The sequence below is a fragment of the Salvelinus alpinus genome, chromosome 8, assembly GCF_045679555.1.
Source record: "Salvelinus alpinus chromosome 8, SLU_Salpinus.1, whole genome shotgun sequence".
Taxonomy (NCBI): Eukaryota; Metazoa; Chordata; class Actinopteri; order Salmoniformes; family Salmonidae; genus Salvelinus; species Salvelinus alpinus.
This window is the reverse complement of record NC_092093.1, coordinates 69969210-69997029: the sequence shown is the minus strand read 5'-3', so window position 1 is coordinate 69997029 and position 27820 is coordinate 69969210. Positions and strand designations below refer to the sequence as shown.

The window sequence follows — 27820 nt, the reverse complement described above, 5'->3', positions numbered from 1 at the left end:
TGTTATGAAAACGTAGTAGGCTATAAATAACATATAGACCGTGTCACGTGTAAATAATACACCGAAATAAACGTAAAGCGAATAAAATATAAAGGTTTACCGTTGATGAAACGGGGCTGAGAAGCTCGGTCATGACGAGAGAAGATTCCAACACAAACACAAAAATTCCCAAACTTTCTCTTTAATAAAAAATCCAAGCGGTTCTGCTGCTGTCACTTTCCTCTGAAACCTTGTCCAGGACGCATCACCTGCGCATTCCACCGCTGGACCGAGAAGTTCAACGGCACTCGTGGTTCTTCAGGAGAGACTTGATGCGCCGTCCTCACCCACAAACAAAATATACATACATACACATACACACTGAGAGGCTGGCGGTGTAGCGCACAGGAATGCACAACAGCTGGAATGGGACCTGGGAAGAACAGGGACTGGACAGTGTGTGTGCGCGTGCGTGTGTGCGCGTGTGTGTGCGCGTGCTCAAATTTACAGTCATAATTGGTAGGTGTTAACAGACACCTCTGCTTGACCTCTTCCAACTCCTCATCTCCTCCTCTGAGAAAGATATCTAAATTGTGACCTCTTCTTCGGATTGACACAAATCGGAGCCAAAGTCCCTTTTACGCATGTACCTTTAATCTAATTTATATCAATTCCCTTAGAGCTGCCCTGACTGCAACAACGTTTAGCAAACCTAATTACTTCAGGAATGTATTTCCTTGCACGGTGACTTGCCTATTTCAGGGGGAAATAAAATATAATGACAATATAGTTCCTAATGTATCCTAACTCAGTTAGAGCTATGATGATTCTCATTCACATAAAAAAATTGATATTCTATGTAACGGATGCCTCAAGAGAGCGGTGGTAAAGGCTAATCGTTTCATCGCATACCTGCCGGCCGCAGGTGCGAAACGGAATTTGCCCTGCTAGGCACTGGAGCACGCCGACAGCACGCGAATCTCTGGTGTGTGAGTCAATAGTCTGTACAAGACCCGCTCAAATTACGCACGCGCGTCCAGTTTCCCAGGTGGCTCGCGGTGGTGTGGCGCAAAGATTGTCTACTATATTGACAAGATATTTGAGTGAATACATGTTCTCAGAAATGGATGGCAGGCGGGAGGAGGCGAGATCAGTTGGGACAATTCTAGCATATGAGTGGGCAGATACGAGTGTGACCAACATCAAATCAAATCAAATTGTATATGTCACATACACATGGTTAGCAGATGTTAATGCGAGTGTAGCGAATTGCTTGTGCTTCTAGTTCCGACAATGCAGTAATAACCAACGAGTAATCTAACCTAACAATTCCACAACTACTACCTTATACACACAAGTGTAAAGGGATAAAGAATATGTACATAAAGATATATGAATGAGTGATGGTACAGAACGGCATAGCCAAGATGCAGTAGATGGTATAGAGTACAGTATATACATATGAGATGAGTAATGTAGGGTATACAAACATAAAGTGGCATAGTTTAAAGTGGCTAGTGATACATGTATTACATAAAGATGGCAAGATGCAGTAGATGATATAGAGTACAGTATATACATATACAAATGAGATGAGTAATGTAGGGTATGTAAACATTATATTAAGTGGCATTGTTTAAAGTGGCTAGTGATACATTTTTACATAAATTTCCATCAATTCCCATTATTAAAGTGGCTGGAGTTGAGTCAGTATATTGGCAGCGGCCACTAAATGTTAGTGGTGGCTGTTTAACAGTCTGATGGCCTTGAGATAGAAGCTGTTTTTCAGTCTCTCGGTCCCTGCTTTGATGCACCTGTACTTCTGGATGATAGCGGGGTGAACAGGCAGTGGCTCGGGTGGTTGTTGTCCTTGATGATCTTTATGGCCTTCCTGTGACATCGGGTGGTGTAGGTGTCCTGGAGGGCAGGTAGTTTGCCCCCGGTGATGCGTTGTGCAGACCTCACTACCCTCTGGAGAGCCTTACGGTTGTGGGCGGAGCAGTTGCCGTACCAGGCGGTGATACAGCCCGACAGGATGCTCTCGATTGTGCATCTGTAGAAGTTTGTGAGTGCTTTTGGTGACAAGCCAAATTTCTTCAGCCTCCTGAGGTTGAAGAGGCGCTGCTGCGCCTTCTTCACAACGCTGTCTGTGTGGGTGGACCAATTCAGTTTGTCCGTGATGTGTACACCGATGAACTTAAAACTTACTACCCTCTCCACTACTGTCCCGTCGATGTGGATAGGGGGGTGCTCCCTCTGCTGTTTCCTGAAGTCCACAATCATCTCCTTTGTTTTGTTGATGTTGAGTGTGAGGTTATTTTCCTGACACCACACTCCGAGGGCCCTCACCTCCTCCCTGTAGGCCGTCTCGTCGTTGTTGGTAATCAAGCCTACCACTGTAGTGTCGTCTGCAAACTTGATGATTGAGTTGGAGGCGTGCATGGCCACGCAGTCGTGGGTGAACAGGGAGTACAGGAGAGGGCTCAGAACGCACCCTTGTGGGGCCCCAGTGTTGAGGATCAGCGGGGTGGAGATGTTGTTACCTACCCTCACCACCTGGGGGCGGCCCGTCAGGAAGTCCAGTACCCAGTTGCACAGGGCGGGGTCGAGACCCATGGTCGAGTTTGGATGGTACTATGGTGTTAAATGCTGAGCTGTAGTCGATGAACAGCATTCTCACATACAGTGGGGAGAACAAGTATTTGATACACTGCCGATTTTGCAGGTTTTCCTACTTACAAAGCATGTAGAGGTCTGTCATTTTTATCATAGGTACACTTCAAATGTGAGAGACGGAATCTAAAACAAAAATCCAGAAAATCACATTGTATGATTTTTAAATAATTAATTTGCATTTTATTGCATGACATAAGTATTTAATCACCTACCAACCAGTAAGAATTCCGGCTCTCACAGACCTGTTCGTTTTTCTTTAAGAAGCCCTCCTGTTCTCCACTCATTACCTGTATTAACTGCACCTGTTTGAACTCGTTACCTGTATAAAAGACACCTGTCCACACACTCAATCAAACAGATTCCAACCTCTCCACAATGGCCAAGACCAGAGAGCTGTGTAAGGACATCAGGGATAAAATTGTAGACCTGCACAAGGCTGGGATGGGCTACAGGACAATAGGCAAGCAGCTTGGTGAGAAGGAAACAACTGTTGGCGCAATTATTAGAAAATGGAAGAAGTTCAAGATGACGGTCAATCACCCTCGGTCTGGGGCTCCATGCAAGATTTCACCTCGTGGGGCATCAATGATCATGAGGAAGGTGAGGGATCAGCCCAGAACTACACGGCAGGACCTGGTCAATGACCTGAAGAGAGCTGGGACCACAGTCTCAAAGAAAACCATTAGTAACACACTACGCCGTCATGGATTAAAATCCTGCAGCGCACGCAAGGTCCCCCTGCTTAAGCCAGTGCATGTCCAGGCCCGTCTGAAGTTTGCCAATGACCATCTGGATGATCCAGAGGAGGAATGGGAGAAGGTCATGTGGTCTGATGAGACAAAAATAGAGCTTTTTGGTCTAACTCCACTCGCCGTGTTTGGAGGAAGAAGAAGTATGAGTACAACCCCAAGAACACCATCCCAACCGTGAAGCATGGAGGTGGAAACATCATTCTTTGGGGATGCTTTTCTGCAAAGGGGACAGGACGACTGCACCGTATTGAGGGGAGGATGGATGGGGCCATGTATCGCGAGATCTTGGCCAACAACCTCCTTCCCTCAGTAAGAGCATTGAAGATGGGTCGTGGCTGGGTCTTCCAGCATGACAACGACACGAAGCACACAGCCATGGCAACTAAGGAGTGGCTCCGTAAGAAGCATCTCAAGGTCCTGGAGTGGCCTAGCCAGTCTCCAGACCTGAACCCAATAGAAAATCTTTGGAGGGAGCTGAAAGTCCGTATTGCCCAGCGACAGCCCCGAAACCTGAAGGATCTGGAGAAGATCTGTAGGGAGGAGTGGGCCAAAATCCCTGCTGCAGTGTGTGCAAACCTAGTCAAGAACTACAGGAAACGTATGATCTCTGTAATTGCAAACAAAGGTTTCTGTACCAAATATTAAGTTCTGCTTTTCTGATGTATCAAATACTTATGTCATGCAATAAAATGCAAATTAATTACTTAAAAATCATACAATGTGATTTTCTGGATTTTTGTTTTAGATTCCGTCTCTCATAGTTGAAGTGTACCTATGATAAAAATTACAGACCTCTACATGCTTTGTAAGTAGGAAAACCTGCAAAATCGGCAGTGTATCAAATACTTGTTCTCCCCACTGTAGGTATTCCTCTTGTCCAGATGGGTTAGGGCAGTGTGCAGTGTGGTTGCGATTGCGTCGTCTGTGGACCTATTGGGTCGGTAAGCAAAATAGAGTGGGTCTAGGGTGTTAGGTAGGGTGGAGATGATATGGTCCTTGACTAGTCTCTCAAAGCACTTCATGATGACGGAAGTGAGTGCTACGGGGCGGTAGTCGTTTAGCTCAGTTACCTTAGCTTTCTTGGGAACAGGAACAATGGTGGCCCTCTTGAAGCATGTGGGAACAGCAGACTGTGATAAGGATTGATTGAATATGTCCGTAAACACACCAGCCAGCTGGTCTGCGCATGCTCTGGTGACGCGGCTGGGAATGCCGTCTGGGCCTGCAGCCTTGCGAGGGTTAACACGTTTAAATGTTTTACTCACCTCGGCTGCAGTGAAGGAGAGCCCGCAGGTTTTGGTAGCGGGCCGTGTCAGTGGCACTGTATTGTCCTCAAAGCGAGCAAAAAAGTTATTTAGTCTGTCTGGGAGCAAGACATCCTGGTCCGCGACGGGGCTGGTTTTCTTTTTGTAATCCGTGATTGACTGTAGACCCTGCCACATACCTCTTGTGTCTGAGCTGTTGAATTGCGACTCTACTTTGTCTCTATACTGACACTTAGCTTGTTTGATTGCCTTACGGAGGTAATAGCTACACTGTTTGTATTCGGTCATGTTTCCGGTTACCTTGCCCTGGTTAAAAGCAGTGGTTCGCGCTTTCAGTTTCACGCGAATGCTGCCATCAATCCACGGTTTCTGGTTTGGGAATGTTTTACTCGTTGCTGTGGGTATTACGTCGCCGATGCACTTTCTAATGAACTCGCTCACCGAATCAGCGTATTCGTCAATGTTGTTGTTGCCATAGGGATAGAGAACTCATCTTTGTATCTGTGCCATTATAGCTCTGTGACAGCATGGGACAGCGCCATTGAGGCTATCTCCATTTTAAAGTAGTACATTTTCTTCTTCTGCATTGACAGAACTCATAGGAATCCACACCCAGTTGACTACTTTAAAATGGTGCATGCCCTCGATGTCAATGTCCATGCTAAAATGGGCTATAGGCTATCCATGACGAGTCCTCTATCTATTTCTATGACAACAGGCAAAACTCTGATATTATGTTTTTTTTCTTCTCCAAAGTTGCCGAAATGCCACGTGCGTCCAATTACATCAGTGCATTTGCAGCAACATAACCATTACAAAACGTCTATTCAATCAAATCGCCTAATGTATCAAATTAGCAATTCCATTTATTTTTTTTCAGATTCGACTCTCATTGATCTCCATACAAAAACTCCTCACTTCGTGGGCTTATTTTCGTGGACTGATTTTGGGCGGGGTAAAACCTCTTGCTTCACCTCTTCCTCTCTGTGTGGCAGGAGAGGCTACCCAGGATCAGAGGGGGCTATCTGACACAGAGAGGACTCAGCATAAACAGGAAAATCCAACACGTGCCCAGCACTGTCCCTCCCAATGGCATGCATGTACATTTGTAACCAATCACTCAATAAATTAAAAGGTCATTGAATGAAAGGTCCCATCTTGTTTGTAATGGACAAAGGGTTTTATTTTGGCAATGTCACAGGTCACCAAGTATCCTACTCCTACAAAATGTTCTCAGTGTGAAGTGATTCTCCATGTAGGTCAAGAAGCCTTTTAGAGTTAATTTCCTGCAATTCTACACATTTTGCCATGGGGCGCAGAGAAGATATTGCAATTTTATAGCTAAATTCATGCAATTCAAACATTTTTGCCATGAAAAAGGTTCCGTTTTACACCTTATTTCCTGCAATTCTACACATTAAGCATGACTTATGCCATGTAAATATGATATCTGAGTGAGAACGACTAACAAAATTAATGGTGGCTCCCCTTGATTACTACAAGTTTGTATAGCTGGCTAGACTAACTTACCAACCTATAAAATGTTAGCTGACATAGGCTAATTGAGTGAATGTCAGTGACTGACATAAGATAAAAACTCCTGATGCACAACCAATTGTCGAAATTGGACCTTGTGTATTCTAGTATTCTAACTCTTAACAGTAAGTTGAGACCCCAACTGAGTTCCTAAAAAAAACAATATATATACATATATATACTGTATATATATTACACTGAGTATACCAAACATTAGGAACACCTTCCTAATATTGAGTTGACTCCAATGCTTCCCACAGTTGTGTCTAGTTGGCTGGATGTCCTTTCGGTGGTGGACCATTCTTGATACACACGGGAAACTGTTGAGCATGAAAAACCCAGCAACATTGCTGTTCTTGACACAAACCGGTGCGCCTGGCACCTACTACCATACCCTGTTCAAAGGCACTTACATGTTTTATCTTGCCCATTCACCCTCTGAATGGCACACATACACAATCCATGTCTCAATTGTCTCAAGGCCTAAAAATATTTTTTTTTACCTGTCTCCTCTTCATCTACACTGATTGAAGTGGATTTAACAAGTGACATCAATAAGGGATCATATCTTTCACCTGGATTCCCCTAGTCAGTCTATGTCATTGAAAGAGCAAGGTGTTCTTAATGTTTTGTATACTCAGTGTATGTGTATATATACTGTACATAACCAAAGTATGTGGACACCTGATCGTCGAACATCTCATTCCAAAATCATGGTCATTAATATGGAGTTGGTCCCCCTTTGCTGCTATAACAGCCTCCACTCTTCTGGGAAGGCTTTCCATTAGATGTTGGAACATTGCTGAGGGGACTTGCTTCCATTCAGCCAGAAGAGTATTAGTGAGGTCGGGCACTGATGTTGGGCTATTAGGCCTGGCTCGCAGTCGGCGTTCCAATTCATCCCAAAGGTGTTTGATGGGTTGAGGTCAGGGCTCTGTGCAGGCCAGTCAAGTTTTTCCACACCGATCTCGACATCCTATTTCTGTATGGACCTCACTTTGTGCACAGGGGCATTGTTATGCTAAAACAGGAAAGGGCCTTGCAGAAAATGTTGCCACAAAGTTAGAAGCACAGAATCGTCTAGAATGTCATTGTATGCTGTAGCGTTAAGATTTCCCTTCACTGGAACTAAGGGGCCTAGCCCGAACCATGAAAAACAGCCCCAGACCATTATTCCTCCTCCACCAAACTTTACAGTTGGTACTATGCATTGGGGCAGGTAACATTCTCCTGGCATCCGCCAAACCCAGATTTGTCCGTCGGACTGCCAAATGGTGAAGCGTGATTCATCCCTCCAGAGAATGCATTTCCACTGCTCCAGAGTCCAATGGTGGTGAACTTTACACCACTCCAGGCGACAGCTGGCTTTGCGCATGGTGATCTCAGGCTTGTGTACGGCTGCTCGGCCATGGAAACCCATTTCATGAAGCACCCCGACAAACAGTTATTGTGTTGACGTTGCTTCCAGAGGCAGTTTGGAACTCGGTAGTGAGTGTTGCAACCGAGGACAGACAATTTTTATGCGCTACGCGCTTCAGCACTCAGCGGTCCTGTTCTGTAAGCTTATGTTGCCTATCACCTCGCGGCTGAGCCGTTGTTGCTCTTAGACATTTCCACTTCACAATAACAACACTTACAGTTGACCGGGGCAGCTCTAGCAAAGCAGAAATTTGACAAACTCACTTGTTTGAAAGGTGGCATCCTATGACGGTGCCACATTGAAAGTCACTGAGCTCTTCAGTAAGGCCATTCTACTGCCAGTGTTTGTCTATGGAGGTTGAATGTCTGTTTGCTCGATTTTATACACCTTTCAGCAACAAATCCACTGATTTGAAGGGGTGTCCACATACTTTTGTATATATATATATATATGTTAAGGGGGGGCCGGTGCACCCTATCGACCAGGGGCCCTAAGCGACCGCTTATGCCTAGAGCCAGCCTTCATGTAGGTATACTCTTCCAGAAATCAACAGACTTTGCATAATCTAGTTGTCCAGCCTTAACTACCAAGTCATCCTACTTGTCATTAAACGATAAACATACAATTGAGTTCCTGTAGTCTAGGTGGCTTTTTGATAACTGCTGCATAAAGTAAAAAAACAAATAGCTTTATAAAATATGTTGCTTAATAATTATTGTCCATTCTTTGGTAGGTATAGCAAAGATTGGCCAGTGTTTGAGTTCTCCATGGGGGCCTCCTCCCATCTGGAGGAACTGAACTTTCACAATGACATCATCGTAGAGAAACACAGACCCTGGCGGCAGAGAGATGGTCATGGAATGTTGGACAGCATTCTACAGTGAATTTCACAATTCCCAAGTGATTCCGTGGAGGGGCAGGGAGGGTGGGCACTCCACAACATAGCTGTTTTGACAGGGATGCCGCTCGGAATCAGGGGCCCTTCACCTTGTGATTCCAGAAAAACACGTTATTCAGACAAATCTCAGTGTTTAGGTTAGGAAACACATTTCGGCTAAAGATTGTTGAGTGAAGTCTGTAACAAACTGTCAGTCAAAGAGAAGCCCAATGAGAGGGCTCTGCAGTAGTTACCCTTAGGCAAAGATCTAGAATCAGCTTATCCTCTCCTAAATCCTAACTTGATCTATTAGAGGGGAAACAGTTAAATTAACCATAGATCAGTGTCTGGGGCAACTGCATACTGCTCCAGAGGGTTAGAGTGTGTACAATCCAGAGTGGTTTGGGTAGGTTCTGTGTGGTTTGGTGTGATTCCAAGCTGCATTTAACCAGTTCCATCTCAATATCTCTCCCTCCCTCAATTATCGATTCTCTACACACAGTCACAGCATCATACTAGGCCATTACATTTTACACCTCTCATAATGAGTTAAATAAATACTGACACACAGAGAGAGGCCTGGAGTCCCCTGATCGGGATGTGATTATCATCGACTGCCCTGACATCCATAACCTACTACCAAGGCCCTACGTCAGAATGCTCTTGTACCCACTGAAGCGAGGGTCCCTTTGGGGTCGAGAAACCCTGACTCTCCTTGGAGACCTGGGGAACTGGCTGGGATCATCGGGACCAGAGAGAGAGAGAGGAAGAGAGAGAGAGAGAGAGAGAGAGAAAGAAAGAAACCAGAAGAAACAAATAACAGAGGAACGCGTCTGTCTTTCTTCGTCTATTTGAGACGCTCCACTCCCACAAGCCTCTGTGGTATGTGTAATGACTCTACAATTAGTGTCCCTTTGTGTGTGTGTTACTGTGTGTGTGTGTGTGTGTGTGTGTGTGTGTGTGTGTGTGTGTGTGTGTGTGTGTGTGTGTGTGTGTGTGTGTGTGTGTGTGTGTGTGTGTGTGTGTGTGTGTTACTGAGAGCAAGAGCGTCAACAATGCGGTTTGGCCTGAGAGAGAGACACACACACCAGTAGAGAAAAAGGGAGGGAACATCTAGTCAAATGGCTACCCAGACTATTTGCTTCCCCCCCCCCCCCCTCTCTCCACACCACTGCCACTCTCTGTTGTCATCTATGCATAGTCACTTTAATAACTCTACCTTCATGTACATACTACCTCAACTAACCGGTGCCCCTGCACATTGACTCTGTACCGGCACCCCCCTGTATACATTGATATTTTTTACTGCTGCTCTTTAGTTACTTTTATCTCTTATTCTTATCTGTATTTTTTTAAACTGCACTGTTGGTTAGAGGCTTGTAAGTAATCATTTCACTGTAAGGCAAATACCTGTTGTATTCGGTGCATGTGACTAATATAATTTGATTTGATTTGAAAAAGGGAGGGAGGTAAAATGAAAACGTCTTTCTCAGTGAGGGAGAATAAAACGAGATCCTCACTGCCTGCAGACAGCAGCTGTGCTGATACAATCTCTCTCTCTATTTCTCTCTCTCTCTTTTTCTCTCACACACATACTTTCTTTCCTCCTTGATTCTGAACAATATCTCCTGTCTCCTCTTATTCTTTCTTTTAGTCCCTCTCTATCGCTCTTCCCCATTCTGTCTACCCTTGTCTGGGACTCCACCTCTCTTCTCCTTCTCTCTCCCTCCCATCATTCCCCTCCAGGAGGACCACAGAAATGTACAGTTAGTCTGGGAGTTTTTCTCTGTGTCAGTGTGATAATCAGTGGACTGCCACAAGCCACACACACACACACACACACACACACACACACACACACACACACACACACACACACACACACACACACACACACACACACACACACACACACACACACACACACACACACACACACACACACACACACACACACACACACAGACAGCTGTGTGTGAGTGGCTGTAGCCAGACTTTCATTGCTAGTTATAAATCAAGATGACATTGCTATGATCTATCTTGAATGTGTTATCATAATAACTGCATGTCAACACACAGCTGTAAACTGCTACCATTGAAATAGTGTTAAATCTGTGTGTGTGTGTGTTTAAGCAGTCTCAGCCCTTGTTCGTTGCTATACTTATAAGCGCAATATGTGAATCTCTGTGGACATTTTCCTGACCATGATCAGTCAATACTGGACATGTGAGCTTTAAGTGCATGAGATAGTCACGTGATGTATGTCTGAGTGTCCCATTATCACGTGTCCCCGAGTGTCTGATCATGCGATCAGTGATGCAGCTGCCATGATGGGTAGAACGGAACCGTGAAAAGATCCAAGTGGGTTTCTTTTCGACTCATATCCAGTCTACTCATTCTGACTCTATGGTGGCGTTGGTCAGGTTTTCTTGCGGTCCTGTTCGTTGAGCAGGAGGTTGTTGAGGTTGATGACTGTGTTGGCGAAGTCAGTCAGTTCCACAAAGTCAGAGGTGATGATGTTAATCCCGTCAACACCGGGTTTCTGGGTCTCGACCCACGTTAATATGATGGGAAGGTTCCTGAGAAGGGGAGAAGGACGGGAAGAGGGGGGAGATGATAAGGGGAGGAAGGGGGAGTGGAAGAGAGAAAAGAAGGAGTGTAAGAGCTGTTGTGTCTGAGGCAGAGGTACAGTAGCGACTGAGTCAGACTATAGTTATTGTATCCAAAGCGCATTGTTTAAGTTTGGAGCTCTCGCTGTTTTAGTTATGGGTGCATTTCAGCACACACACACACACACACACACACACACACACACACACACACACACACACACACACACACACACACACACACACACACACACACACAGACACAGACACGCACAGACACGCACAGACACGCACAGACACACAGACACACACACAAGGCCAGGGTCGTATCAGTGATAGAGCCCTTAACCTTCCACTAAGCCCCTGCAGCCGTCAGGACAAAACCAGGAAGTGGGAATGTTTATCCTGTGATAATAAGCCATCTTGTTTCCGCGGATACGCAAAATTAGGCCATTTCCTCCCAGCCTGCCGTCTCCACTAAATATCCGCTTCAGAGTCGCTTCTAGACACTCATCTATGGTCAGTTTTCTGTTTTCTTCTCTTAATGGTTAATGTGAGGAATTATGGAGAGCAACCCGATCCTAGATCTGTACCTTAGAGCAACTACCTGGAGAGTCTAACTAACCGTTACCCTTACAGTTTACCTTCCCCAAGTCCTACCTTTAGCATTAGGGGGAGACGCCAAACTGACCTTAGATCAGTCAGTGTTTAGGGTCTTCACCCTACTGGGAGTCTGACCTACTGATAAGCTGACAAAACTGACTGTGTATACCACCCTCTGCTGGCTGCTATCAGAATACATACTATACGCTCAGTACACACACAGACACTAAAAACACACACCTCTCGACTAGATAGTTGCGTAGCCCCTTGACCAGGCCCTTGACAATGGTCTTGACTCTGGGGGTGAGGATGGCCTGAGTCACGTGGAAGGACCCCATCTTAGCCCTCTCACCTAGAGTTGTCTCCAGGAACTAGAATCATAATCGTAATCATTATCAACATCAGTTGGATTTATATAGAATTTTTTGATGAGATTTATCACCTTATCTCATCCACTACGAAACACACACACACACACACACACACACACACACACACACACACACACACACACACACACACACACACACACACACACACACACACACACACACACACACACACACACACACACACACACACACACACACACACACACACACACACACACACACTGACCTGAAAGAGTTTGGTGGTGTCTGTAGTGTTAGCCCAAGGAGCTGGACACTTGTTGCCCGGCCATATCAATGGACAGTTCTCAGCAGACGGGTGGTGGTAGAATACTATGACCTGGGACACACAAGACTCAGACTCACTCTCAGAACATTTCATTTTCACACCTTAACCCATAATCTGTCTATCTGCTAATTCATAATTATGACTCACCTATTGTACCGGTCTCGCCGCCTGTCTGATTACTACACATCTGTCACCTGCCAGGTAATCTGGCTCTAGAATCGAGATTAGGGTCACAGAACATAGAACCTCACCTGACCACATCTCTAAATGAGAGACATTTTTGATAAACACACACACACACACACACACACACACACACACACACCCACACCCACACCCACACACACACACACACACACACACACACACACACACAAGAACAAAGGCGGAGGGTTCTGCTTTATGACCAAGTGGTGCGATGGGGAAACGTACAGGAACTTACAAGCTTTTGCTCACCCAACTTGGAATACTTGGTCATCAAATGTTGCCCTTTTTACCTTCCGAGAGAGTTCTTAGGGATTATCACCACGGCTGTGTACATCCCGCCCCAAGCCGACACACGGCTGTGTACATCCCGCCCCAAGCCGACACACGGCTGTGTACATCCCGCCCCAAGCCGACACACGGCTGTGTACATCCCGCCCCAAGCCGACACACGACATACCGCCCCAAGCCGACACACGGCTGTGTACATCCCGCCCCAAGCCGACACACGGCTGTGTACATCCCGCCCCAAGCCGACACACGGCTGTGTACATCCCGCCCCAAGCCGACACACGGCTGTGTACATACCGCCCCAAGCCGACACACGGCTGTGTACATCCCGCCCCAAGCCGACACAAAAATGCACTCAAAGATCTTCATTGGACCCTGGACAAGCTGGAGACCGCGTACCTGCAGCGTTCATTGTTGCAGGGGACTTTAGCAAAAGTAATTTGAGAACCGTGCTCCCAAATTAATATAAACACATTGACTGTCCAACTCATGGAGATTCAACGCTGGACCACTGCTACACGCCTTTTTGACACGGGTATAAGGCCATGTCCCGTCCTCCTTTCGGCAAATCTGACCATGACTCCATTTTGCTCCTTCCCGCCTATAAACAAAGACTCAAGGAAAGTTCCGGTGGTCAGATCTGTACAACGCTGGTCTGACCCATCAGAATCCAGGTTCCAACTGTTTTGATCACATGGACTGGAATATGTTCTGGGTTATTTCTGCCGATGACATCAATGAATAAGCAGACTCAGTCACCGGATTCATAAAATGATGTGATATCCTCCCCACCCCCTCAACAGACATCTACCCTGGCCCCACCCCAATGGAAATTTGTGACCGATTGGCTCAATTCGGTCTTATGTAGCAAAATTTGTGTTTTTAACATTGGATATCATACACTATCATTGCATATCATACTCTACAGTTGAGGAACAATGGGATAGTAATTATTTTGAGAAAATGTCCCTTGAATGTTTTGGTACACCTACTTAAGAGCTCTTCTTTGTCTACATCCATTCATCATCGTTCACACCCTCTTAAGCTTAGCCCCACCCATCTCTTAAGGATTCACATGTGAGGCCATGTGCTAAACAGTGAGTACGGTAGTGTATTAAACAACCCAAGACTAAAGGCTGGTTTATACTATGTCTATCGACATGTCTGTATACAGTTGTCGCAGTGACATCATGAACATTCTATTGTCATCCAACATCAAACTTGTCGTTGTCGTTATGAACAATTATAAACCTAAAAACGACAGCAGCCTGGTGGTCCAAAATAGCATAACTGGTGTATTTTAACAGCAATAAACCCATCCGTTTAAAAATATGTCAATCTAGCAAACCAGGCAACTAAAAGCAACTTTCTAACAATGTTTTGGTTCGTTTCTAGCTTGTTAGCTAGCTAGCTAACGTTAAGTTAGCTGGCCAGCCAGTTCAAATAATGACCATATCATATAGCTGACAACTCCTTAACTTTAGCTCATTTGTATTCATTATTACAGGAAAATAAACTTACAACAAGATCATTATTTACACGTTAATGGAAAGCTAATTACAGAAAATAACTTACGGTTGTGAGTGTGACGAAATAAAAGCAGGGCATTCTACCGGACAATTTTTGAACTTGGACACTGTCTCATTGGCCTAACTTTATATCCTAATTTGACTTTGGTGCAGGTCATGTTGTTCCTCACATTACCATCTCTGGTAAACACACACTATATCAAATAAAGTCAATGTTTATTTGTGACATGCACAGGATACAGAAGATGTAAACAGTACAGTGAAATGGTTACTTGCATAGTGGTGTCCTTTGTTTAGACATGTAGCTAGCTAGCTCAACAATTAACCATAATCCCAACTCATAAGGTAACTACACTGCATGAATCTACAGGTAGCTAACCAACTACACTGAACAAAAATATAAACAAAAATGTAAAGAGCTGCAATAAAAGATCCCAGAAATGTTCCATACTCATAAAAAGCGTATTTCTCTAAATTTTTGTGCACAAATTTGTTTACATCACCGTTAGTGAACATTTGATCCTTTGCCAAGATAATCCATCCACCTGATAGGTGTGGCATATCAAGAAGCTGATTAAACAGCATGGTTATTATACAGGTGCACCTTGTGATGGGGACAGTAAAAGGCCACTCTAAAATGTGCCGTTTTGTCACGCAACACAATGCCACAGATGTCTCAAGTTTTGAGGGAGCGTGCAATTGGCATGCTGACTGCAGGAATGTCCACCAGAGCTGGTACCAGATAATTTCATGTTAATTTCTCGACCATAAGCCGCCTCCAACGTCGTTTTAGAGAATTTGGCAGTACGTCCAACCGCAGACCGCGCCAGCTCAGGACCTCCGCATCTGGCTTCTTCACCTGCGGGATCGTCAAAGGGGGGTACGCGGGGTGCTGAGGAGTATTGCTTGTTTGAAGATGGAATCCGGAGACAGGTGTTTTATATATCAGCCTTATTTGTTCTCTTCTCAACTCCCTTCTCATTTCCAATCACACCTGAATTTTCTCAGTCTCCTTAGCTATCATACTCGGCTTCCACTGGGCATTCCACTAACTTCAAAACTCAATCCTCCAGAAAGTGGAGAGCCTTAGCAACACTTTGCAGTTCTTCGTGATATCTTTCAAAAACACCACGTTAGAAAGGATTACCTAAACATACTGCAGCTCATGTTGTAGACAAAAGCGTGCTACATGGCAGACCAATCCGAACTCCTCTCTCTCCCATCCAATCATGGCTAGCGGGAAGGTTCCTGCCTTTTTCTGTAGCTAAACCAACTAAGCTCATTATTTAACAATTGTATTCGTATATACAGATGGCATACAATTTAGTTATTAAAGCACATGAAAGTTCACATGTTCCAGAAGGCATTTCTGCCAAAACACACATTTGAATAAAAAATAATTCCGTTCAAATGCCTCTCCTGTGAAGTAGTGACGTGTGACATACGCCTAGTTTCCTGAAACAAGTCACATTAGTCATGCTGAATATCCCCCCCCCCCCACACGGAGGGATACAAATACCAGCACTATTCTTTCCCAAGCACTCTCAAACACCAAAGCGCAAACACACCAACTGCCTCCTGACTTAATCTTCTGTCATCCATTAAGACTCACACTGGCCGCTTACAGACAGAAATAGCTGTGTGTGTGTGTGTGTGTGTGTGTGTGTGTGTGTGTGTGTGTGTGTGTGTGTGTGTGTGTGTGTGTGTGAGAGAGAGAGAGAGTGTGAGTGAGTGAGAGAGAGAGAGTGTGAGTGAGTGAGTGAGTGAGTGAGTGAGTGAGTGAGTGAGTGAGTGAGTGAGTGAGTGAGTGAGTGAGTGAGTGAGTGAGTGAGTGAGTGAGTGAGTGAGTGAGTGAGTGAGTGAGTGAGTGAGTGAGTGAGTGAGTGAGTGAGAGAGAGAGAGAGAGAGAGAGAGAGAGAATCAATGTCTGTGAGATGAGATCCCTGATTGACAGGTTGAAATAGCTGCAGCAGCATTTAGTAAGCAATCCACTTTAGCTTCTACTGAAATCCTGACTCCACTAATACTCTAAAGTGTCACACACACTCAACTTATAAATGACTGGGTCTAACTATCAGAGGTTCAACTAGATCTGTAAGTGGAGGAGTGTTCACACTTTCTGACCTCACCCTGTCATGCTCACCTGGTACTTGTTCTCCCAGAGGTAGTCCAGGGTGATCTCCTCGACAACGCCGATCTTGCAGAGTTTAGGTCCGAACACTTCCTGGAGCATGTTGATGAGGTAGGTGTGATGCTCCATCCCCATGGCGTAGTGATGGTTAAAGTCCAGGAACACCATCTCCTTACCATGGGCGTCCAGGAAAGAGTTAATGTCCGACAGACCGTCACACACCTGAGAGAGAGAGAGAGAGAGAGCGAGAGAGAGAGAGAGAGAGAGAGAGGGGGGGAGAGGGAGATAAGTCAATAGCAGGAGGAGACGTTTACTGTAGGTTTTCGTATAATAACATGTTTATTGATCTTCTAGGTGTCTGGCTATGGGGTCAGTATATCCACCTTGTGTCCAAACAGGCCATGGATGAAGTAGATCTCAGTACCAGACTCTCCAGGTTTGGATGACACACGCAGGTCAAAGTAACGAATCCCTGCGTCCAGCTGCTCCTTAAACGTCAGGTTCTGGTGATAAAAGTCATATGCTGACAAAGACTGAGGATCCCATCTTTTCAAAAGAGTATTGGTTAATCATCTGAACCAGTTGAACCCTCACCTGTGTCATGGACCACTTCTTCATGACTTTCTTGGAAACGAAACGGAAGGCTGTGGCCAGGTATTTGACTATGGCCTTCTGGTCAGGGCCCACCGGGGCCTTCACATCTACCCAGAAACTAAACGAGTCATGGGACCCTACGAGAGAGGGATGAGGGGAGAGTGGGAGAAGGAGGGGAGAGAGGAGGATGATGGGAGAGAGGGACGAGGAGGGGAGAGAGGAGGATGATGGGAGAGAGGGACGAGGAGTGGAGAGAGGGAGAGAGGGAGAGAAGGAGGAAGATGGGAGAGAAGGATGAGGAGGGGAGAGAGGGAGGAGGAGGGGAGAGAGGGAGGAAGATGGGCGAGAGGGAAGAGGAGTGGAGAGAGGGAAGAGGAGTGGAGAGAGGGAGGAGAGGGAGGAGCGGGAGGCGGGAGAGAGGGAGGAAGAGGGGAAGAGACAGATCAAGTGAGATAGAGAAAGATGCCTTTTCAGTCTGGAAAAGGAAGTGAAGGTCCTTCTGCCAATCTTATGAGTGGGCTAACCATCTACTTTGTGCATTCTCTCTCCCTCTCTCTCTCTCTCTGTTTCTCTCTCCCTCAAACACACAAACTCAGGTCTCATCCAGGTAGTACAGATTAACACCAAGAACCCTCTCTGAATCCATTAGGCTAGCCTCACTACATTGTAAACCAAACAAACACATGCCACATCAGTCTCACACACACGTCACACAGAAAATCAGTCACACCCCAGTTCCCCAGACCCACAGGTGCTGCATCAGTGTTTTCCTCTCTAGCCCAACAGTAGCCTAAGCTATTCTCAGACAGAGAAGGTGCAACTTAATTTAGCTAAAGTGTGGCTTTGCTGTTAAAACCATATAACCCCAGATAGACTTTACCAGTGGGAGGTCATAAACCAAGTCAGAGCCAACAGTCATCATTATACGCCTCATGTCGACCGACATATGATACCCCTACAACACACACACACATGTAAAGTGCCGTCAGAAATTATTCACACCCCTTGACTTTTTCTACATTTTTATGTGTTACATCCTGAATTAAAATGGATAAAATTGAGATGTGTGTGTCTCTGGCCTACACACAATACCCCATAATGTCAAAGTGGAATTATGTTTTTTGAAATTTTTACAAATTAATAAAAAATGAAAAACTTTAATGTCTTGAGTCAATAAGTATTCAACCCCTTTGTTAAGGCAAGCCTAAATAAGTTCAGGAGTAAAAATGTGCTTAATAGTGTTTAACATGATTTTCAAGGTCCCTCAGTCAAGTAGTGAATTTTAAACACAGATTATACCACAAAGACCAGCCTAAATCCTAGAAGAAAACCTGGTTCAGTCTGCTTTCCAACAGACACTGGGAGACAAATTCACCTTTCAGCAGGACAATAACCTAAAACATAAGGTTATGTTACACTGGAGTTGCTTACCAAAACGACATCGAATGTTCCTGAGCGGCCTAGTTACAGTTTTGAAAATCTATGGCAAGACTGTCTAGCACTGATTAACAACCAACTTGACAGAGCTTGAAGAATTTAAAAAATAATAAAATATTGTACAATCCATGTGTGGAAAGCTCTTAGAGATTTACCCAGAAAGACTCACAGCTGTAATCGCTGCCAAAGGTGATTCTAACATGTAATCATTCACTCAGGGGGTTGAATAATTACCCAATCAAGATATTTTTGTTTGTTTGTTTTTTTACAAATATTATAATTTTCTTCCAGTATTTTGTGTAGATCATCGACAAAAAATGACAATTACATCCATTTTAATTCCACTTTGTAACACAACAAAATGTGGAAAAAGTCAAGGGGTGAATACTTTCTGAAGGCACTGTAAATAACAGATATTGTTATTTATTTACATAACACACACACGCGCGCGCGCTTACCGGGCACTGCAAGGTGCTTCAGGGGCATAGCTGTGAGCTTGGGGGAGAGTGAGCTCATCCAGTTGGCGTTCGAGGCACCGATACCCGTGGGCCGCGTCTTCATGGCTCCTCTCTGATCTCACGCCCCCCCCCCCCCCTCCGTAAAAACGTTAACCGTCAAATCTGGTATACCTGCTGCTCGTGTATCGCCAGTATCCTCACCACCCCCATGAGTCTCATAGTAAAATAAATCATCCTGAGGTGAGGAGCAAGAGCGCCTTTCATGCCTCCTCGAGCCACCTGTGTATCTACCTGTCTCCCTGCACTTTACCAGTGGTGTGGAGCCCAAGTGCCCAAGTGCCTCCAACGGGCTAATGACATTGACTAATCTTCTTAGACCGAAATTACACTCGTTATCCCCCCTCCCTTCTTCCCTCACTCCCTGCGTGCAGGTTTAAACCGGCAGGGCTTCCCTCCATGCGTGCTGTGCATTAGCCTACTCAGGCTCACCCTACTCACCACCGGAAACAGTGACAGATGGACAGCGGCTTGGTCGGGGGTCTCTGTCCATCCTGGGGACAGAGAGTGGCAAAATCTTAAATGGCCATAAAAATGCTTAAGTGACCATCCATCATTAAAGTGACAAAATTTCACTGCAGAATATACTGTATGTGACTAGGGAGAGTAGGAGAGAGGTGGCACTAGGAGTGGGCCTAATAGCCTACACAAGTGACCTTGTGGTTCCATGGCAAGCACAAAGGCCTGCCTGTACAAATGGTCCACAGCATAGTGCACATAGTCTACTATGAAGTTGCGTGTATCACTGCTAAATATTTTAGCATAGAACAGGGGTCAGCAACAGGCGGACCACAGGCAAAAAACGGCCTGCCAGTTATATTTTCTTTGCCCCCCCCCCCCCCCCCAGTTAAACATTTTTTGACCGATTCTCGCATGGGGTCGCCTTCCTCCACTGCATATAACAGGGCCCCAACATGGGAACATGACTCTGCCAACCTGCATCAGTTAAATCTATAAATTGTTTATATTTCTTACATTGAAAGCATGAGTTTGTTACAATCAGCCTGTGAGGCTTTCATTAGATTCACTGCTCTTACCCTGCCATACAAGTGCAGTGTATCACCTCTCCATCCCCCTTCACCATCAAAGCAGGGCCTGACATTTGCTGCGAATGGTTCACCTGACCAAAACAAAAAGGATAACGACGTGAGAAATATATACATAGATCAAGTCAAACTGTGGGAGGGGCATGATCATTTTTCAATCAATCCAGGGGATTAGCTAACGTTAGCTAGCTATCGTGCTACAGAAACGTAATGCTAACAAGTAGCTAACAAAACTTTAATGTTTCACATTATATTTCTTCACTCTGACAGGCAGCCAAGCTTTTATAATCCTTCATCTGGTGTTGGGTTGCAACCTGGTCTTTGCTGTAGTAGCTTATCTGGTACAGTAGCTAAGTTAGCTAGCTACAGTAAATAATTGCTGGAAACTGGAGGCTGGGCAAATCTGATGTTTGATAACACCCCCGGATTTATCGTAAAAGGATCACACCCATCACACAGCTGGATTTTGTCCAAGTACCTGTCTCTTTCCTCGTATTGAGCCCTTTTTAAGTATTCTGACACCGCCATCTCTACCATATCTAGCAACATTAGCTTCCATTAAAATGTAGTTTGAAGCTGCCCAACAGCAGAAAATAGAATATTGGCTTCATGACGTTTTTGATAATGACCTATTCGCCAAGTACATTTACACATACTCCGAATTTTACATGGTTATATGGTGCTGCTAGTGATCAGAGGCAACCAGTCAGGTGGGACTCAAAGAGCACCTGTTTAGCTAAAAATAAATCAAAATAAAAAAATGTTTGTTGTTGCCTGTTTTGCATGTTATTATGGCATTAATACATGTCACATATCAGTTAGCAAACAATGTAAAAATAAATAAAAGGATCTCTACAGATCCGGTGTCCCACCCGCAGGACGGTTGAGCTAATGTGCGCTAATGCGATTAGCATGAAGTTGTAAGTAACAAGAACATTTCCCAGGACATAGACATATCTGATATTGGCAGAAATTCTTCTTAATCTAACTGCACTGTCCAATTTACAGTAGCTATTACAGTGAACGAATACCATGCTATTGTTTGAGGAGAGTGTACAGTTATGAACTTGAAAAGTTATTAATAAACCAATTAGACACACTTGGGCAGTCTTGACAGAACATTTTGAACAGAAATACAATGGTTCATTGGATCAGTCTAAAACGTTGCATATACACTGCTCCCATCTAGTGGCCAAAATCTAAATTGCGCCTGGGCTGTAGTAATACATTATGGCCTTTCTCTTGCATTTCAAAGATACAAAAAAATATATTTAAAAAAAAGTTTGTTTTCTTCCTATGTATTATCTTTTACCAGATCTAATGTGTTATATTCTCCTACATTAATTTCACATTTCCACAAACTTCAAAGTGTTTCCTTTCAAATGGTATCAAGAATATGCATATCCTTGCTTCATGTCTTGAGCTACAGGCAGTTTCTCACGTTCCTGACCTATTGTTCCTTTTTCTGTTATTTATTTAGTTGGTCAGGGCGTGAGTTGGGGTGGGTTGTCTTTGTGTGTTTTTGTTTAGTCTAGGGGTGTTGTATGTGTATGGGGTAGAGAAGAGTGAGGTTGTCTAGTTATGTCTATGGCTGCCTAGATTGGGTCTCAATCAGAGACAGCTGTCATTCATTGTCTCTGATTGGGAGCCATATTTAAGGCAGCCATAGGCAGTAGGCTTTTGTGGGTAGTTGTCTATTTTGAACGTTTGTTGCTTGTCCATGCACTTACGTCATTTAGCTTCACGGTCGTTTGTTGTTTGGTTTGTTTTGTGTATAGTGTTCGTTTTTGTGTTTTCTCTCTCTTCTCAATAAAAGAAGATGTATTTTGCACACGCTGCGCCTTGGTCATCTCTCTCTCCCTTTGACGATCGTGACACAGTTAGATTTGGGTATGTCATTTTAGGCGATTAAAAAAAAAAAAAGGGGCGGATCCTTACATTAATAAAGCCACGTACAGTACAAACATGGTCTCTTTTTTGCTCTATTGAGTAAGGCAGCTCCAAAATGCAGGTGTTTCAGCCTAGTTCAGTGCTTTCTGTGGTGGTGGGGCAGCCAGCGGAAAATACAGAGCGTAGGGGTTGGTAATCTTCTCTAGTTGCGCAGTGATTGGCTTGGTGTTTTGTCACTCATTGGGTCACTACATCACTGCAAAATCTACAGCGAGAACTCGAAAGTTCAAGCACCTTGGGTGCTGCCATATATTTACATTAGAAGGGCCAATCCAAGAAGGCTCTAGGTCATTGGCCACAGATAAAATGACGTCAAATCACGTTATCTACCATAGCTTTGATTGGACTGATCATGTCAACATCATACTTTCAAAATCTTAGCTAGCAAGCTAGACAAGCAGTCATTGTCATGAATCAGGTTGACGATCTCCTGGCAAATCCTTTTCAATCCTTGTCATATGAAGAGAAATTATAGATAAAACATATCGGTGCTCATCGGCCATTGGACATAAACATTGCACAACAAGTTGGAAATCTCAAATTCAACAATAAGTGGTTTGGAAGGAATCAGTGGCTAACTGCAAGCATTGCAAAGCAATCACAAGCCTGCTATTCAGTGGAGAGAGTGTTTGGTTCAAGTCTGGGTTTAAGGGTCTCTTTTCCAGGATAAACATTCACATGCAACACCATGGGCCAAAAGAATGTTGAATACATTGGCCATGCTGTCAATCCAGCATGACTTCTGCCACTTTCAAAACAACTGGAAACTCAGAACTGGGAAATCTCAGACTTGAGTGAGTCCAAGACAACTGGGAATTCGGGAAAAAACGAGTCATCCAACTCGGAATTCCAAGTCGGGAACTCGGGCCTCTTTCTAGAACCCCCGACCTGAAGATTACTGATGTCATGATTCAACCTTATTTTTTCTGAGTTCCCAGTTGTCTTGAAAGCACCATAAATCCAGAGAATGCTAGACTTTGATGACAAAATTTGCAGATAGAATTTGCCCACAAGAAGGACAACCACACCACCTTCCTGTTCAAGTGAGCACAGCACAACAAGGTGAGTCCAAAAATGTCTTGAATGCTGCTGCATAAATTATGTAATATGCCAGGAAGATATGTATACTGTAGCTAAGAAAATGATACTAAGTGTATGTTGTGTAGTAAGCTGTTAGAACCCCATGTGCCTCACCCTAATAATGTTATCACTTTCCCCCTCATAACTTAGTCTACTGTTCTGACTTGGTGGTGCACATGTAGCCTATAGCCTGTTTTAGAGAAATGTCATCATTGAATATTGTAAGCGCTTTCATTGTCTGCTTATATGCCCCCTTTATTTATCCTACTGTTCTGACTTGGTGTACAGGGAGAATACTGTAAGAACGGCTCATGTTCTCAGTTCTGTCGCTGTACATTTCGAAAGGGCTGAACAAATTGTTATATTGACTACGTCCGCCTTAGCTCGCTCATTAATGTCTTAATCGAAATTACTGATTGCCTCTTATACGCTCCTCGTTTCCTTATGCCGTAGTTTTCCATCTCAAACTGTCAGTAGAAATCACATTTGTTTAAGCAAGTCAGCCATATCAACTATGTTTTTTAAAAAGGCAGTAAATGAATCTGAATGAACTGTTTTGCTGCCAGACAAGACTCCGCTGATAGCCAGGTGTAGCGGTGGTAAGGATTCACAAGCTCTGCTGTTGGGACAGCTTTATGTAGGCTCTAACAGTGTGTGGGCACTGTTTGTCACTGTTATAGTGCAATTAATGTATTGTTTAGTGTTGTGTAGTGGCTTTGCTGGCATGCATCTAAAAAAAAAATCTTTGAGTTTGCCCCACCATGCTAATATCGCCACTGCTAGTGATAGACAAAATTTAGAGACAGAATACAGACAGCAGAGTTTCAAAAGTTTACATACATTATTTACTGTACAACTAGGTACAGTGAGCATAGACCTACAGTATAAGAGAATATACAAATATACTGTGGGTATAAGCTTGATATACAGTGGATGTTTAAATTTATAGTATCAGTATGAATATATCTACAGTGCCTTCAAAAAGTATTCATACCTCTTTATTTTTCTTCATTTTGTTGTGTTACAACCTAAATTTTACATTTATTAAATAGAGATTTTGTGTCACTGGCCTACACACAATACCCCATAATGTCAAAGTAATTTTTACAAATTAATACAAAATGAAAAGATGAAATGTCTTGAGTCAATAAGTATTCATCCCCTTTGCTATGACAAGCATATGTACTGTAAGTTCAGGAGTAAAACCTTGCATAACAAGTCACATTAAATGTTGCATGGACTCAATCTGTGTGCAATAATAGTGTTTAACATGATTTTTAAATGATAACCTCATCTCTGTACCCCACACATACAAGTATCTGTAAGGTCCCTCAGTTGAGCAGTGAATTTCAAACACAGATTCAACCAAAGACCAGGGAGGTTTTCCATTGCCTTGCAAAGGAGGGCACCTATTGGTAGATGGGTAAAAAAAAGCAGACATTGAATATACAGTACCAGTCGAAAGTTTGGAAACACCTACTAATTCAAAGGTTTTTCTTTATTTTACTAGTTTCTACATTGTAGAAAAATAGTGAAGACAACAAAACTATGAAATAAACATATGGAATCATGTAGTAACCAAAACAGTGTTAAACAAATCAAAATGTATGTTAGATTTTATATTCTTCAAAGTAGCCACCCTTTTCCTTGATGACAGCTTTGCACACACTTGGCATTTTCTCAACCAGCTTCACCTGGAATGCTTTTCCAACAGTCTTGAAGGAGTTCCCACATATGCTGAGCACTTGGTGGCTGTTTTTCCTTCACTCTGCGGTCCAACTCATCCCAAACCATCTCAATTGGGTTGAGGTCGGGTGATTGTGGAGGCCAGGTTATCTGGTGCTGCACCATCACTCTCCTTCTTGGTCAAATAAACCTTACACAGCCTGGAAGTGTGTTGGGTCATTGTCCTGTTGAAAAACAAATGATAGTCCCACTAAGCACAAACCAGATGGGATGGCGTATCACTGCAGAATGCTGTGGTAGCAATGCTGGTTAAGTGTGCATTGAATTCTAAATAAATCACTGACAGTGTCACCAGCAAAGCACCCCCACATCTCCTCCTCCATGCTTCATGGTGGGAACCACACATGAAGAGATCATCCGTTCACCTACTCTGTGTCTCACAAACACACGGCAGTTGGAACCAGAAATCGCAAATTTGGACTCATCAGACCAAAGGACAGATTTCCACAGGTATAATATCCATTGCTCGTGTTTCTTGGCCCAAGCAAGTCTCTTCTTATTATTGGTGTCATAGCGCTTGATTGTTTTTGCGACTGCACTTGAAGAAACTTTCAAAGTTCTTAATGTCTTACAATAATGATGGACTGTCGTTACTCTTTGCTTATTTGAGCTGTTCTTGACATAATATGGACTGGGTATTTTGCCAAATAGGGCTATCTGCTGAATATTACCCATTCCTTGTCACAACACAACTGATTGGCTCAAATGCAAGAAGGAAAGAAATTCCACAAATTAACAAGGCACACCTTTTAATTGAAATGCATTCCAGGTGACTACCTCATGAAGCTGGTTGAGAGAAATCCAAGAGTGTGCAAAGCTGTCATCAAGGCAAAGGGTGGCTACTTTGAAGAATGTCAAATATAAAATATATTTTGATTTGTTTAACACCTTTTTGGTTATACATGATTCCATATGTGTTATTTCATAGTTTTCATGTATTCACTATTATTCTACAATGTAGAAACTAGTAATAATAAAGAAAAACCCTTGAATGAGTAGGTGTGTCCAAACCTTTGACTGGTACTGTACTTTTGAGCATGGTGAAGTTCTTAATTACATTTTGGATGGTGTATCAGTACACCTACAAAGACACAGGCGTCCTTCCTAACTCATTTGCCAGACAGGAAGGAAACCACTCAGGCATTTCATCATGAGGCCAATGGTGACTTTAAAACAGTTACAGTGTTTAATGGCTGTGATAGGAGAAAACACTGACTGATTTCCCGAGTGTGGTTTGACTTTGAAGGCGGACGGACAGAGTGGTTGGAAGATGGCAAATAAGAAAAAAGGAGGAAAGTGGAACATACAGTATTATGAGTAAGTATGCAGTGGGGGATTGCACAAGCCTTTTGGAAGAACTGAAGGAGAAGATGGTGGACAAGAAAAAAAGGAGGTAAGTGGAATATGTTTTGAGTGAATATGGAATGGATGACCACACAGAACATTTTGGAAGAGATAGAAAAGTAAATTGAACGTAACGAGTGAAGATGAATTAAATGCAGTGGCAGGTGCAGTGATGACTGCCGAGAAGGAGCTGAGTATAGAGGGAAGCGATGTGATGAGGAAGGATGGCGTCAAGTGCAAAAAGAGGGATACGTGCTCCAGTAGTTCAGAGATGGAACCTGACGAATGTGAGGATGAAGTACCTGCGGTGAGGATCGACGAGTTCGAGATTTTTTAAGCTGCCGCAAGTAGTACATCCGCTCGTGTGTTTTCTTGGTGACCGCTGTCCTCCCAGCACCTTGATGTTGTCCTCCCAGCACCTTGTCCTCCACAGAGGCAGTTCAAGGACCTGGACAAACACCAGACTACCTCCCCCTGATGAAAAGCTGCTGAAAGCAGCCATACAGTGTGCTCGCTGAGGAGAGACTTGAGGAAAATTAAACCATGGCAGAGTTCAGTGGGCACCAAGAAAGGTGTGCAACTACAACAAACTGCCCCTCAGCCCCTTTCTGTGGACAGTAAGAGTGTAGCTTCACAGCCCCAGATAACCGACAAATCCCAGAATTTGCGCTGCTCACTTTGACAGCGACAGCTTTTCAAATGCATTACAAGTTACGCTGGGTTATCACCGATGGCTGAAGCTGAAGACAGACGCTCTCCCATCCATTGATCCAGGGCATGCGGTGAGAATTACTTCTATGAGAATATTAAAAGACTGTTGAAAGAAAAACCATGCTGCCTAGTAGGGTTATGATGGTCATGGAATTTTGAATGACAGTTAGAGACCAGCTAAATGACCGCGGTCACCGTAATAACCATTTGAATATCCCAAAAAATGTAGAATAAAAAAAATGAAGACTCACATGTTCTCCTCTCCTCTGCTCCTGACTGCATGTGCTGCCATAGAAATAGAATGAATAGAACAGGCATCATTCAAGTCAATGGATGATGGCATAATAGGTGGACTGGCGGCAAATACTGTGTGTGACTGTCATTGTCTCTCTTATTGTAACACTCGTCGGAAGAAGACCAAGGTGCAGCGTGGTACGTGTTCATGATTCTTTATTAAATCCGAACTCCAAACAAAACAACAAAACAACAACGAACGTCACATTTCGTAGGCTACGCAGAGCTAACAAAAACAACATCCCACAACCTAAGGTGGCAAAACAGGCTGCTTAAGTATGATTCCCAATCAGAGACAACGATAGACAGCTGTCCCTGATTGAGAACCATACCCGGCCAAAACATAGAAACACAAAACCTAGAAATAAATAACATAGAATGCCCACCCAAATCACACCCTGACCAAACCAAATAGAGACATAAAAAGGCTCTCTAAGGTCAGGGCGTGACACTTATATGATGAAACTGCTTTCAAACTCTTGAATAACCTCGTTTATTATCAACGTATATTTCTTTTGGATCCTAATCCTAGACACTATAATTCAGCTCGCCT

General features: G+C 43.9%; 2 protein-coding genes across 7 annotated transcripts in view; both read right to left on the bottom strand.

Moving 5' to 3' along the window:
* Nucleotides 1-382, bottom strand: part of LOC139583617 (pleckstrin homology-like domain family B member 2) — a 55215-nt gene extending 54833 nt beyond the window's left edge. For 2 of the 6 annotated variants that reach the window (XM_071414883.1, XM_071414884.1), the window contains exon 1: nt 101-381. In XM_071414883.1, coding sequence (XP_071270984.1) covers nt 101-133 — 33 coding nt within the window. In that variant the 5' untranslated portion in view covers nt 134-381. Of the gene's footprint in view, nt 1-100 lie in introns of all 6 variants that reach the window. The other 4 variants (XM_071414881.1, XM_071414885.1, XM_071414886.1 and 1 more) reach the window with 4 other exon arrangements.
* A 10162-nt stretch (nt 383-10544) lies between these two features.
* On the bottom strand, nt 10545-19145 carry plcxd2 (phosphatidylinositol-specific phospholipase C, X domain containing 2). Its single transcript, XM_071412360.1, has 7 exons — nt 19040-19145; nt 17145-17281; nt 16934-17053; nt 16563-16772; nt 12336-12446; nt 11958-12088; nt 10545-11084 (listed from the first exon to the last, which is right to left on the bottom strand). The coding sequence occupies exons 1-7, from the start codon at nt 19140-19142 to the stop codon at nt 10925-10927; spliced, it is 972 nt and encodes a 323-aa protein (XP_071268461.1). The 5' UTR covers nt 19143-19145; the 3' UTR covers nt 10545-10924.
* Nucleotides 19146-27820: the final 8675 nt, after the last annotated feature.